This window comes from Plasmodium falciparum (assembly GCF_000002765.6).
Source record: "Plasmodium falciparum 3D7 genome assembly, chromosome: 13".
Classification (NCBI taxonomy): domain Eukaryota; phylum Apicomplexa; class Aconoidasida; order Haemosporida; family Plasmodiidae; genus Plasmodium; species Plasmodium falciparum.
In genome coordinates this window covers 357,501-371,796 of record NC_004331.3, presented here as the reverse complement: position 1 = coordinate 371,796, position 14,296 = coordinate 357,501, and the positions used below count along the sequence as shown (strand labels likewise).

Sequence of the window (14,296 nt, the reverse complement as noted above, 5' to 3'; positions counted from 1 at the left end):
TATCTTAATTTATTTATATAAAAAAATATATTATATACATATAAATATATATATAAATAAAATAATGATGTATTAAAATATAAAAATTTTTTAAATTTTATTTTTTCCTTTAATATATATATATATATATATATCCACTTTTCTTGTATAATTAAAAAATAGTATTATTTTCGTATAAAATGTATTATATATTATATATATATGTATTATATTATATTATTATTATAAAACAACATTATATATTATATTCATTTATGTAATTACAGTTCTTTTTTTTTTTTTTTTTTTAAGTACGGCTCAGAATTATTAGGAAAGAAAAACAAATAAATAATAAGAAATAACTATAGGGGGCTTAGGCATATTATATTTCTTAAACATAATAATATCTAATATGAATATATTTCTTTGTACAATTTATTCGTTTAGTAATTATTTATATATATATATATATAATATATATTATAATCTTATCAATATATATTAATGTATTATATGCTTATAATATATAAATTTATAAAAACAATGGTAAAATAAAAATATACATAATATATAAATATGTGCATATTATATATAATAAATACCTTAAGAAGTATATAAAAAAAAAATCCTTCATCAATATTTATAAATATAATATATATGATCTATTATTAGTGATATTTTTTTCTTAGGAGTGCACTTATATTTATTTTATTTAAAAGTTATATAAGTTGGATACTTCTATTAATATATATATATATATATATATATATATATATATAATATAATAATTATTATATTATATATAATTATTTTTTTTGCTTTGATTCTTACGTGACATTTTTGTCAATAACCCATATATATAAATATTTACAATAAACATAAAAAATAAATTAACCCTTTTATTTCATCACAAACATATTATATATTTATTATATATATGGTATTTTTTTTTTTCTTATATATTATTTTATATATATTTTAAATATTTATATGGTTATATATATATAATATGTTTTATTTACTATATATATATATTATATAATATATAAAAGCATTTAAAGGGGTGAAGAAGGTATACAAAAGATTTTATTATTATATATAATATAATATATATATATATATATATATATATAAATATATTTTTATATTTTTATATATATTTTAATTTATTATTTTAATAATATATATTAATTATATATTTCATGAGTATTATATGAAATTTAAGATATATATAATTTTATTATATATATAAACCAAATTGAATATTTTTAATTATTCAAATTTTTAAAAGATATTAATAATAAATGTTTTATTATATTATAAAATAATGTGATATATTCATTCATTCATTTTAAATGTGAATTTCTTAACCAAATAAAAAAAATATTTATAATAAAATTGAAATATATTAAATATTATCATATATATATATATATTATATGTATGTTTTTTTTAATATAAAATTATAATGTTATCTATCTTTTTATAAAAGGTTTATTTTGTAAATTTATAAACATTCATGTTAAAATGTATTTTTATAGAACCTTACATATTTTAATATTAAAAAAATATAAAATAAAAAACGAATAAGGGGATATCAAAAAAATCATGGAACTATCTTATTATAAGTAAAAATCAATTATATGCTTTTAATAGTAATATTTCATTTCCTCCAATAATATAATGAATAATGAATTTGTCTGTTTTTTTATCTTTTTGTATATAAATCTTCTCTTATATGGAAATTAAAGAGAACGGATATAATATTTTAAAAACATAATATAAAAATAAAATAATATAAAAATAAAATAATATAAAAATAAAATAATATAAAAAGAATGTGATTATTTCTTCAATATGAAGTATCCTTCTTTTTTTTTTTTTTACCACAGAAGAGATGATTCTTTTGTTTGTTTGTTTTCCTTTTTTTTTAATTTTGTTCTTATATATATTATATGTATATTATATATTATGAACATATATAAATATATATACTTAATAATACTAATTATGGTAGTATTAAAGATTATGTAGAAAAAATTAATCATTAAAATAAAAAAAAATAATAATAAAATAAAATAAAATGAAATAAAATGAAATAAAATAAAATAAAATTAAATAAAATAAAATAAAAATAATTGCATTAATTTTCTATCATTTCTTAAACCTATTATATATATATATATATATATTGATAAAATATTATCATAAAATAACATCAAATATATATAATTATATTTTATATATTTTATATATTTTATATATTTTAAAAATAGCAAATTTTTTTATAAATATGTTTTATACATATAATATATTCCCATATATAATAATATTATATATATACATATATATTATATGTATATATATATATATATATCTATTTATTTATTTAATATAGCATAGTAAAGTCAAATTTTCTCCTTAGTGCTTAAAATTAAAAAAAAAAAAAAAAAAAAAAACAAGAAGTAATTGTAAAATGATAAAATAAAATACAACAAAAATAGGTATAAAATATTAAAATGGGGATTTTTAAAATATTTAAAATATTCAAAAGGGTATTATAATAAAATAGGAAAAATATATATATAAATATATATAATATATAACATATATATATAATATATATACATATATATATATATATATATATATATATTAATATATCTTATACGTATATTATATAATAATGAAATCCTTTTTTACTTTTGAATAGATAAATAATTTATATCTTTAAGAATAATATATCCATATATTATATGTATATATAATATATATATATATATATATATATTTATGAGAGAAAAAAAAAAAAAAAAATGTATATATATAAATTAAAATAAAAATATATATAATATTTTTTTACATAATTGTAATTAGATATATATAAGAAAATGCTGAAATAAAAAAAGAAAAAAGTAGAACAAAATTTAATATATTATAATAATAACTTTTCTTACATTCCAGCAAAAAAAGAAGATATTATATATTATATATTATATATATATATATATATATACATATATATGCTTAACCTTTTCTCATAATATTTAACATATTTTTACCTTTTAAATTTTGTATTTTTTCCTTTATAACAGAAAGAGTTTTCTATTTTAAATATTTTTCTATGTTTTACGAATATGAATACTATAAATTAAAACGTCCTTCTACTTTTTATATGTAATAAAATCTGAAATTTTTTTTTTTTTTTTTTTCTCTTTCATCTTGATTTTTGTGTTTCTAAATTTACGAAGTATATAATAATTATATTGAGTTTTTGTATTATTTAAAAAAAAAAAAAAAAAAAAAAAAGAAGAAGCTAAAGATGACTTCAGAATTTTGGCCAGATTTAGGTATATTATTTAAAAAATGAAAAAAAAAAAAAAAAATATATATATATATATATATATATATATATACATAATATGTACAATGCTACCATACAAGTATATAAATTTTTCAACATTGTTGTGATGTTGCATTTTTCTTATGTATATTTCTTTTAAATATAATTTATATATATATATATATATATATATATATTTGTTCTTATAGATTTTAAAACAGTTGGGAGGTTAATTCTTGAAGATGGTAACGAATTTGTAGGGTACAGTGTAGGTTACGAAGGGTGTAAAGGAAATAATAGTATATCATGTCATAAGGAGTATAGAAATATTATTAATAATGATAATAGCAAGAATAGTAATAATTCATTTTGTAATAATGAAGAAAACAATTTGAAAGATGATTTATTATATAAAAATAGTCGATTAGAAAATGAAGATTTTATTGTTACAGGTGAAGTTATATTTAATACAGCTATGGTTGGATATCCTGAAGCTTTAACGGACCCAAGTTATTTTGGTCAAATATTAGTTTTAACATTTCCTTCTATTGGTAATTATGGTATTGAAAAAGTAAAACATGATGAAACGTTTGGATTAGTACAAAATTTTGAAAGTAATAAAATTCAAGTACAAGGTTTAGTTATTTGTGAATATTCGAAGCAATCATATCATTACAATTCTTATATTACCTTAAGTGAATGGTTAAAGATTTATAAAATTCCATGTATAGGTGGTATAGATACAAGAGCCTTAACAAAACTTTTAAGAGAAAAAGGTAGTATGTTAGGTAAAATAGTTATATATAAAAACAGACAACATATTAATAAATTATATAAAGAAATTAATCTTTTTGATCCTGGTAATATAGATACTCTAAAATATGTATGTAATCATTTTATACGTGTTATTAAGTTGAATAATATTACATATAATTATAAAAATAAGGAAGAATTTAATTATACCAATGAAATGATTACTAATGATTCTTCAATGGAAGATCATGATAATGAAATTAATGGTAGTATTTCTAATTTTAATAATTGTCCAAGTATCTCTAGTTTTGATAAAAGTGAATCGAAAAATGTTATTAATCATACATTGTTAAGAGATAAAATGAACCTAATAACTTCATCTGAAGAATATCTGAAAGATCTTCATAATTGTAATTTTAGTAATAGTAGTGATAAAAATGATTCTTTTTTTAAGTTATATGGTATATGTGAATATGATAAATATTTAATTGACCTTGAAGAAAATGCTAGCTTTCATTATAATAATGTAGATGAATATGGATATTATGATGTTAATAAAAATACAAATATTCTATCTAATAATAAAATAGAACAAAACAACAATAACGAAAATAACAAAAATAACAAAAATAACAACAATAACGAGGTTGATTATATAAAGAAAGATGAGGATAATAATGTCAATAGTAAGGTCTTTTATAGCCAATATAATAATAATGCACCAAATAATGAACATACCGAATTTAATTTAAATAATGATTATTCTACTTATATTAGAAAGAAAATGAAAAATGAAGAATTCCTTAATTTGGTAAACAAAAGAAAAGTAGACCATAAAGAAAAAATTATTGTTATTGTTGATTGTGGTATTAAAAATAGTATAATCAAAAATTTAATAAGACACGGTATGGATCTTCCATTAACATATATTATTGTACCTTATTATTACAATTTTAATCATATAGATTATGATGCAGTTCTTTTATCTAATGGTCCTGGAGATCCTAAAAAGTGTGATTTCCTTATAAAAAATTTGAAAGATAGTTTAACAAAAAATAAAATTATATTTGGTATTTGTTTAGGTAATCAACTATTAGGTATATCATTAGGTTGTGACACATATAAAATGAAATATGGTAATAGAGGTGTTAATCAACCCGTAATACAATTAGTAGATAATATATGTTACATTACCTCACAAAATCATGGATACTGTTTAAAGAAAAAATCAATTTTAAAAAGAAAAGAGCTTGCGATTAGTTATATAAATGCTAATGATAAATCTATAGAAGGTATTTCACATAAAAATGGAAGATTTTATAGTGTCCAGTTTCATCCTGAGGGTAATAATGGTCCTGAAGATACATCATTTTTATTTAAGAATTTTCTTTTAGATATCTTTAATAAGAAAAAACAATATAGAGAATATTTAGGATATAATATTATTTATATAAAAAAGAAAGTGCTTCTTTTAGGTAGTGGTGGTTTATGTATAGGACAAGCAGGAGAATTCGATTATTCAGGAACACAAGCAATTAAAAGTTTAAAAGAATGTGGTATATATGTTATATTAGTTAATCCTAACATAGCAACTGTTCAAACATCAAAAGGTTTGGCAGATAAGGTATACTTTTTACCAGTTAATTGTGAATTTGTAGAAAAAATTATTAAAAAGGAAAAACCTGATTTTATTTTATGTACATTTGGTGGTCAGACAGCTTTAAATTGTGCTTTAATGTTAGATCAAAAAAAAGTATTGAAAAAGAATAATTGTCAATGTTTAGGTACATCTTTAGAATCTATAAGAATAACAGAAAATAGAACATTATTTGCTGAAAAATTAAAAGAAATTAATGAAAGAATAGCTCCATATGGTAGTGCAAAAAATGTTAATCAAGCTATTGATATAGCTAATAAAATAGGATATCCAATATTAGTACGTACAACATTTTCGTTAGGAGGATTAAATAGTAGTTTCATAAATAATGAAGAAGAACTTATCGAAAAATGTAATAAAATATTTTTACAAACTGATAATGAAATATTTATAGATAAATCATTACAAGGATGGAAAGAAATAGAATATGAATTATTAAGAGATAATAAAAATAATTGTATAGCTATATGTAATATGGAAAATATAGATCCATTAGGTATACATACAGGAGATAGTATAGTTGTTGCACCTTCACAAACATTAAGTAATTATGAATATTATAAATTTAGAGAAATAGCATTAAAGGTAATTACACATTTAAATATTATAGGAGAATGTAATATACAATTTGGTATAAATCCACAAACAGGAGAATATTGTATTATTGAAGTTAATGCTAGGCTTAGTAGAAGTTCAGCATTAGCTTCTAAAGCTACTGGTTATCCACTTGCTTATATATCAGCAAAAATAGCCTTGGGATATGATTTGATAAGTTTAAAAAATAGCATAACTAAAAAAACAACTGCCTGTTTTGAACCCTCTCTAGATTACATTACAACAAAAATACCACGATGGGATTTAAATAAATTTGAGTTTGCTTCTAATACAATGAATAGTAGTATGAAAAGTGTAGGAGAAGTTATGTCTATAGGTAGAACCTTTGAAGAATCTATACAAAAATCTTTAAGATGTATTGATGATAATTATTTAGGATTTAGTAATACGTATTGTATAGATTGGGATGAAAAGAAAATTATTGAAGAATTAAAAAATCCATCACCAAAAAGAATTGATGCTATACATCAAGCTTTCCATTTAAATATGCCTATGGATAAAATACATGAGCTGACACATATTGATTATTGGTTCTTACATAAATTTTATAATATATATAATTTACAAAATAAGTTGAAAACGTTAAAATTAGAGCAATTATCTTTTAATGATTTGAAGTATTTTAAGAAGCATGGTTTTAGTGATAAGCAAATAGCTCACTACTTATCCTTCAACACAAGCGATAATAATAATAATAATAATAATATTAGCTCATGTAGGGTTACAGAAAATGATGTTATGAAATATAGAGAAAAGCTAGGATTATTTCCACATATTAAAGTTATTGATACCTTATCAGCCGAATTTCCGGCTTTAACTAATTATTTATATTTAACTTATCAAGGTCAAGAACATGATGTTCTCCCATTAAATATGAAAAGGAAAAAGATATGCACGCTTAATAATAAACGAAATGCAAATAAGAAAAAAGTCCATGTCAAGAACCACTTATATAATGAACTAGTTGATGATAAGGATACACAATTACACAAAGAAAATAATAATAATAATAATATGAATTCTGGAAATGTAGAAAATAAATGTAAATTGAATAAAGAATCCTATGGCTATAATAATTCTTCTAATTGTATCAATACAAATAATATTAATATAGAAAATAATATTTGTCATGATATATCTATAAACAAAAATATAAAAGTTACAATAAACAATTCCAATAATTCTATATCGAATAATGAAAATGTTGAAACAAACTTAAATTGTGTATCTGAAAGGGCCGGTAGCCATCATATATATGGTAAAGAAGAAAAGAGTATAGGATCTGATGATACAAATATTTTAAGTGCACAAAATTCAAATAATAACTTTTCATGTAATAATGAGAATATGAATAAAGCAAACGTTGATGTTAATGTACTAGAAAATGATACGAAAAAACGAGAAGATATAAATACTACAACAGTATTTATGGAAGGTCAAAATAGTGTTATTAATAATAAGAATAAAGAGAATAGTTCTTTATTGAAAGGTGATGAAGAAGATATTGTGATGGTAAATTTAAAAAAGGAAAATAATTATAATAGTGTAATTAATAATGTAGATTGTAGGAAAAAGGATATGGATGGAAAAAATATAAATGATGAATGTAAAACATATAAGAAAAATAAATATAAAGATATGGGATTAAATAATAATATAGTAGATGAGTTATCCAATGGAACATCACATTCAACTAATGATCATTTATATTTAGATAATTTTAATACATCAGATGAAGAAATAGGGAATAATAAAAATATGGATATGTATTTATCTAAGCAAAAAAGTATATCTAATAAAAACCCTGGTAATTCTTATTATGTTGTAGATTCCGTATATAATAATGAATACAAAATTAATAAGATGAAAGAGTTAATAGATAACGAAAATTTAAATGATGAATATAATAATAATGTTAATATGAATTGTTCTAATTATAATAATGCTAGTGCATTTGTAAATGGAAAGGATAGAAATGATAATTTAGAAAATGATTGTATTGAAAAAAATATGGATCATACATACAAACATTATAATCGTTTAAACAATCGTAGAAGTACAAATGAGAGGATGATGCTTATGGTAAACAATGAAAAAGAGAGCAATCATGAGAAGGGCCATAGAAGAAATGGTTTAAATAAAAAAAATAAAGAAAAAAATATGGAAAAAAATAAGGGAAAAAATAAAGACAAAAAGAATTATCATTATGTTAATCATAAAAGGAATAATGAATATAATAGTAACAATATTGAATCGAAGTTTAATAATTATGTTGATGATATAAATAAAAAAGAATATTATGAAGATGAAAATGATATATATTATTTTACACATTCGTCACAAGGTAACAATGACGATTTAAGTAATGATAATTATTTAAGTAGTGAAGAATTGAATACTGATGAGTATGATGATGATTATTATTATGATGAAGATGAAGAAGATGACTATGACGATGATAATGATGATGATGATGATGATGGGGAGGATGAGGAGGATAATGATTATTATAATGATGATGGTTATGATAGCTATAATTCTTTATCATCTTCAAGAATATCAGATGTATCATCTGTTATATATTCAGGGAACGAAAATATATTTAATGAAAAATATAATGATATAGGTTTTAAAATAATCGATAATAGGAATGAAAAAGAGAAAGAGAAAAAGAAATGTTTTATTGTATTAGGTTGTGGTTGTTATCGTATTGGTAGTTCTGTAGAATTTGATTGGAGTGCTATACATTGTGTAAAGACCATAAGAAAATTAAACCATAAAGCTATATTAATAAATTGTAACCCAGAAACTGTAAGTACAGATTATGATGAAAGTGATCGTCTATATTTTGATGAAATAACAACAGAAGTTATAAAATTTATATATAACTTTGAAAATAGTAATGGTGTGATTATAGCTTTTGGTGGACAAACATCAAATAATTTAGTATTTAGTTTATATAAAAATAATGTAAATATATTAGGATCAAGTGCACAAAGTGTTGATTGTTGTGAAAATAGGAATAAATTTTCGCACTTATGTGATTCCTTAAAAATTGATCAACCGAAATGGAATAAATTTACAAAATTATCCAAGGCTATACAATTTGCTAATGAAGTAAAATTTCCTGTATTAGTAAGACCATCGTATGTATTATCTGGTGCAGCTATGAGAGTTGTAAATTGTTTTGAAGAATTAAAAAACTTTTTAATGAAGGCAGCTATTGTTAGTAAAGATAATCCTGTTGTAATATCAAAATTTATTGAGAATGCTAAAGAAATAGAAATAGATTGTGTTAGTAAAAATGGTAAAATAATTAATTATGCTATATCTGAACATGTTGAAAATGCTGGTGTACATTCAGGTGATGCAACATTAATATTACCTGCACAAAATATATATGTTGAAACACATAGGAAAATAAAGAAAATATCCGAAAAGATTTCAAAATCATTAAATATATCTGGTCCATTTAATATACAATTTATATGTCATCAAAATGAAATAAAAATTATTGAATGTAATTTAAGAGCATCTAGAACTTTTCCATTTATATCAAAAGCTCTAAATCTAAACTTTATAGATTTAGCTACAAGGATATTAATGGGTTATGACGTCAAACCAATTAATATATCATTAATTGATTTAGAATATACAGCTGTAAAAGCACCGATTTTCTCATTTAATAGATTACATGGATCAGATTGTATACTAGGTGTAGAAATGAAATCTACAGGTGAAGTAGCATGTTTTGGTTTAAATAAATATGAAGCTTTATTAAAATCATTAATAGCTACAGGTATGAAGTTACCCAAAAAATCAATACTTATAAGTATTAAAAATTTAAATAATAAATTAGCTTTTGAAGAACCGTTCCAATTATTATTTTTAATGGGATTTACAATATATGCGACTGAAGGTACGTATGATTTCTACTCTAAATTTTTAGAATCTTTTAATGTTAATAAAGGTTCTAAATTTCATCAAAGACTTATTAAAGTTCATAATAAAAATGCAGAAAATATATCACCAAATACAACAGATTTAATTATGAATCATAAAGTTGAAATGGTTATTAATATAACTGATACATTAAAAACAAAGGTTAGTTCAAATGGTTATAAAATTAGAAGATTAGCATCAGATTTCCAGGTTCCTTTAATAACTAATATGAAACTTTGTTCTCTTTTTATTGACTCATTATATAGAAAATTCTCAAGACAAAAGGAAAGAAAATCATTCTATACCATAAAGAGTTATGACGAATATATAAGTTTGGTATAAGCAAGAAATTATTCAATAAATTCGATTTAACATTACTTATTTATGTATTTATTAACTTTCATTCCTCAACAACATGAAAAGTATAAATATATAAATAGTAATATATAATATATAATATATATATATATATATATATATATATATATATTTATTTATTTATTTATTTAATTATATTTACGTTTAAATATTAATAAATGTTTTTATTAAATATGATCATTAATTTATATTGATTTATTTTTTTATAAATTTTTGTTATATATACAAATTTTATTTATTCACTCATATGTATAAACCAAAATGGTTTTTTCAATTTACAAATAATTTTATAATTTTAATAAATTTATTAATTATAAAAAAAAATAAAAATATATAAACATTAAAATGTATAAATTCTTTTAATTATATAATAATTTATAAATGTTATGATTTTTTTAAAAAATTCAACGAAAAAAAAGAGGAACTGTATATACAAAAGGGACTATATATATGTATATATATATATATATATATATATATATATATATATGTTTTTTTTTCCTTATTCTAGAGCTTGTAACAATATATCAAAATCATCATCTTTATTTTTTGGCTTCCCTTCCTTTTGATTATTATTAAGTTCATTGTTTGAAGCATATTGAGCTTGTACATTTTCTGATACTTTTGATATTTCCGTTTTATTATTTTCTTCTTGAATAGTTAGCTGTCTTTTCAATTCATCATGTATATCTAGAAATAAAGAATCATCTAAAGAATTTAAAATATCTCTGACCAGTATGGTAGATCTTTTTTCATTTTCACAATATTCCATAGCTCCATCAGTTATATATAAAATAAACATAGACAAACATTTCCCTAGTGTCTCGAGTGCTTCTTTTCTCATTCGATAATTTCTTAAATCAACATTATTATTTATAGCTTTTTGAATAATACCTGTAGAAAGACCAAATAAAGTTTCTTTAATCTTATTAGTTTGTTCTTCATTGTTTTGGTTTTCCATTATGTGAGAATGTAAGGGTGGGGGGGGGGTTAAAAGAAAATATGTATATTATATATATGTAAATGGATAGGTTGCGAAAAAATAAAAAAAAATGTTAATTATCAAAATATATATATATTATACCATAAGGGTTTAAGGAATTTTCATTTAAAAATATAAATAATTATATATATATATATATATATATATATTTGTTTTAGTAAAATCCCTTTATTCCATTATTAATATAATAATATGTTTATTTTTTATAATATTAATAATTATGGAGAATATATAGTTTTAAAATTATTGTATTTTATTTTTTCCTAACTTTTTTTTGTTTTTTTTTTTTTGCAATAATACTTCGTGTACTCGAATATGATAATATATATATATATATTTATTTATTTATTTAAAATGTTAAGTTTAAATAGTTTCCAAAAAATAAGTTTAAAATATTTTATATATATATAATATTTATTTATATATCTATTTATATTTTATATACACACATGAACTTATATGGATGCACATAAACATTAAAATAAGATTAAAAATATATTGATTCAAATATTATATATATATATATATATATATGTAAAGTTTAATTGTATTTTACATTTTCATAAAAATCACTAAATAAATAAAATATATACATATATATATATATATATATATATATATATATATATATATATATTATAATGTGATATAATACGATTAGTAATAAATATAATTTATTTTATTCTTTTATTAAGGTAAATATTTAAAATTAAAAAAAAAAAAAAATTTCAAAATTCTTATATAACATTCTATATATAATTTGAAAGAAAAAAATTGGAATTCATTTTGTATTAATTTAATTTATAAACATGAAATTATATAATATATATATATATATATATATATATATATATATATAAATTTAAAATATAAAATATAAAAAATAAAAAAACAAGTTAAGCATACACATATATATTTCATTTTATCATTTAAATATTGGATTCCGCATATTCAATAATGACTGTTCATACGTTTTGATATTTAAATTTTTACAATATGGTTTTCTATTAAAATTTGGGAATAATGGTAATTTATTTTTTTCATAATCTATGTCATGCATTTCATCTATGTCTATATCCACACAATTTTTATCCTTACAACATTTACAATTCATGTTACATTTATTTTTGAGTTTATTGAAACAGGTTAATGAGAGGGGCGATTTATCTTCTTTTAATTCGTAAAAGGTTATAAAATTTTTACATGTAATTTTTTCATAAATTTTAATAATTACATGTTTGATTAAGATGAACACCATTCTGATACAATTAAAAGCATCGTTTATTGTAAAGACGATATTTTGCAGTGCATAGAATAACATAAGTAGATGTATGTATAAATTATTATAAACATAATGATAACAGAAGAAATTATAACTATGTGTAAGTATATCTCTATGTATATATATATTATAATATATAGATAAGATATATAATCCCATAAATAATACATAATGAGCAAATATATAACAGAATATTTTATAAAATATACCATACATTGTTAAAATGACACTAAATTTATTATTATCTTTAATCAATATTTTTAAAATAAATAATGAAAATACTATTATTGAGATAACTAATAATTCTCCGAAAAAAGAATAAATAGCATATTTATATATTTTATTCATTTCATTATATATATATGTCATTATATGTTCATCATCCATTAAATTAAGTATGTCAATCATATATATTAAATTATTAACATCTTCTTTAGTTTTTATATCTTTTAACATATCTTTATCATTTACATAATATACACCACTATTATAATTATTATTTTTTACATTTTTGAAGTTTTTTTTTTTCAAATTATTATTCTTGTCCTTTTCATAATATATATTTTTCTCAACATCAATTATGTTATTATTATTATTATTATTTTTGTATAAATTATAATATCCTGTATTTGTAACATTTGTATTATTATTTGTCTTTTCCTTATTAATAAGATTTGATGAGGATTTTAAATTATCTTCTTGTTCATAATTATTACGTGAAAAAATATTCCTTAAAAATCTCAGAAAATTATTATTATCATTATTATTTAAATTATTAGTATTGATAAGACTGTCTTCATTATTAATACTTCTATCAAATGTATTTACATGCATACTGTTATTATTATTATTATTATTATTATTATTATTATTGTCATTACTAGAACTAAAATTAGAACTAGAACTAGCTTTACCATTTCCTATACTTTTATTTTCAAAGAACTCTTTTTGCTTATTCAATATACTCACATTCAAATTTACCTTTTTCATATAGTTATGGTAATCCTTATTTATTTCTAAATTTTTTGATATTATATCTTTTATATCTTCTCGGTCTTTTATATGCATATTTTTAAAGGTTCCATCAAATGTGTCCATATCATTATTTGTATGAGGAAAATATATAATTAAATAAATGCCAATAATAATATTAATAAATAAAGACATTAATCTTAAATATAATGCAAACTTTTCTTTATTTCTTCGATTATTTTTATATATCATTTCTGAAGTGTAATAATATGCATCATTATAATAAGACATCTGTCGTGATAATTGTTTTTCATCTTTAAATATATTTTCTTGTTCATTTATATTATCCATTGACAAAGTAAAATATTTTGC

At 19.5% G+C, this 14,296-nt stretch overlaps 3 protein-coding genes across 3 annotated transcripts in view; 1 reads left to right on the top strand and 2 right to left on the bottom strand.

Moving 5' to 3' along the window:
* Positions 1–3,301: 3,301 nt before the first annotated feature.
* On the top strand, positions 3,302–10,631 carry PF3D7_1308200 (carbamoyl phosphate synthetase; the record flags this gene model as incomplete). The annotated part of the gene is made up of 2 exons (XM_001349773.1): positions 3,302–3,329; positions 3,532–10,631. The coding sequence occupies 2 exons, from the start codon at positions 3,302–3,304 to the stop codon at positions 10,629–10,631; spliced, it is 7,128 nt and encodes a 2,375-aa protein (XP_001349809.1).
* Positions 10,632–11,169: 538 nt separating this feature from the next.
* Positions 11,170–11,628, bottom strand: PF3D7_1308100 (CCAAT-binding transcription factor, putative; the record flags this gene model as incomplete). Its single annotated transcript, XM_001349772.1, has 1 exon — positions 11,170–11,628. One exon carries the CDS (start codon positions 11,626–11,628, stop codon positions 11,170–11,172), a length of 459 nt encoding a protein of 152 aa, XP_001349808.1.
* Positions 11,629–12,595: 967 nt separating this feature from the next.
* Positions 12,596–14,296, bottom strand: part of PF3D7_1308000 (conserved Plasmodium membrane protein, unknown function) — a gene marked incomplete at both ends in the record, with an annotated part of 2,493 nt that continues 792 nt past the window's right edge. Inside the window, one exon of the mRNA XM_002808956.1 lies at positions 12,596–14,296. This exon is cut by the window's right edge and continues 792 nt beyond it. Within this exon, the coding sequence (XP_002809002.1) occupies positions 12,596–14,296 (1,701 nt within the window).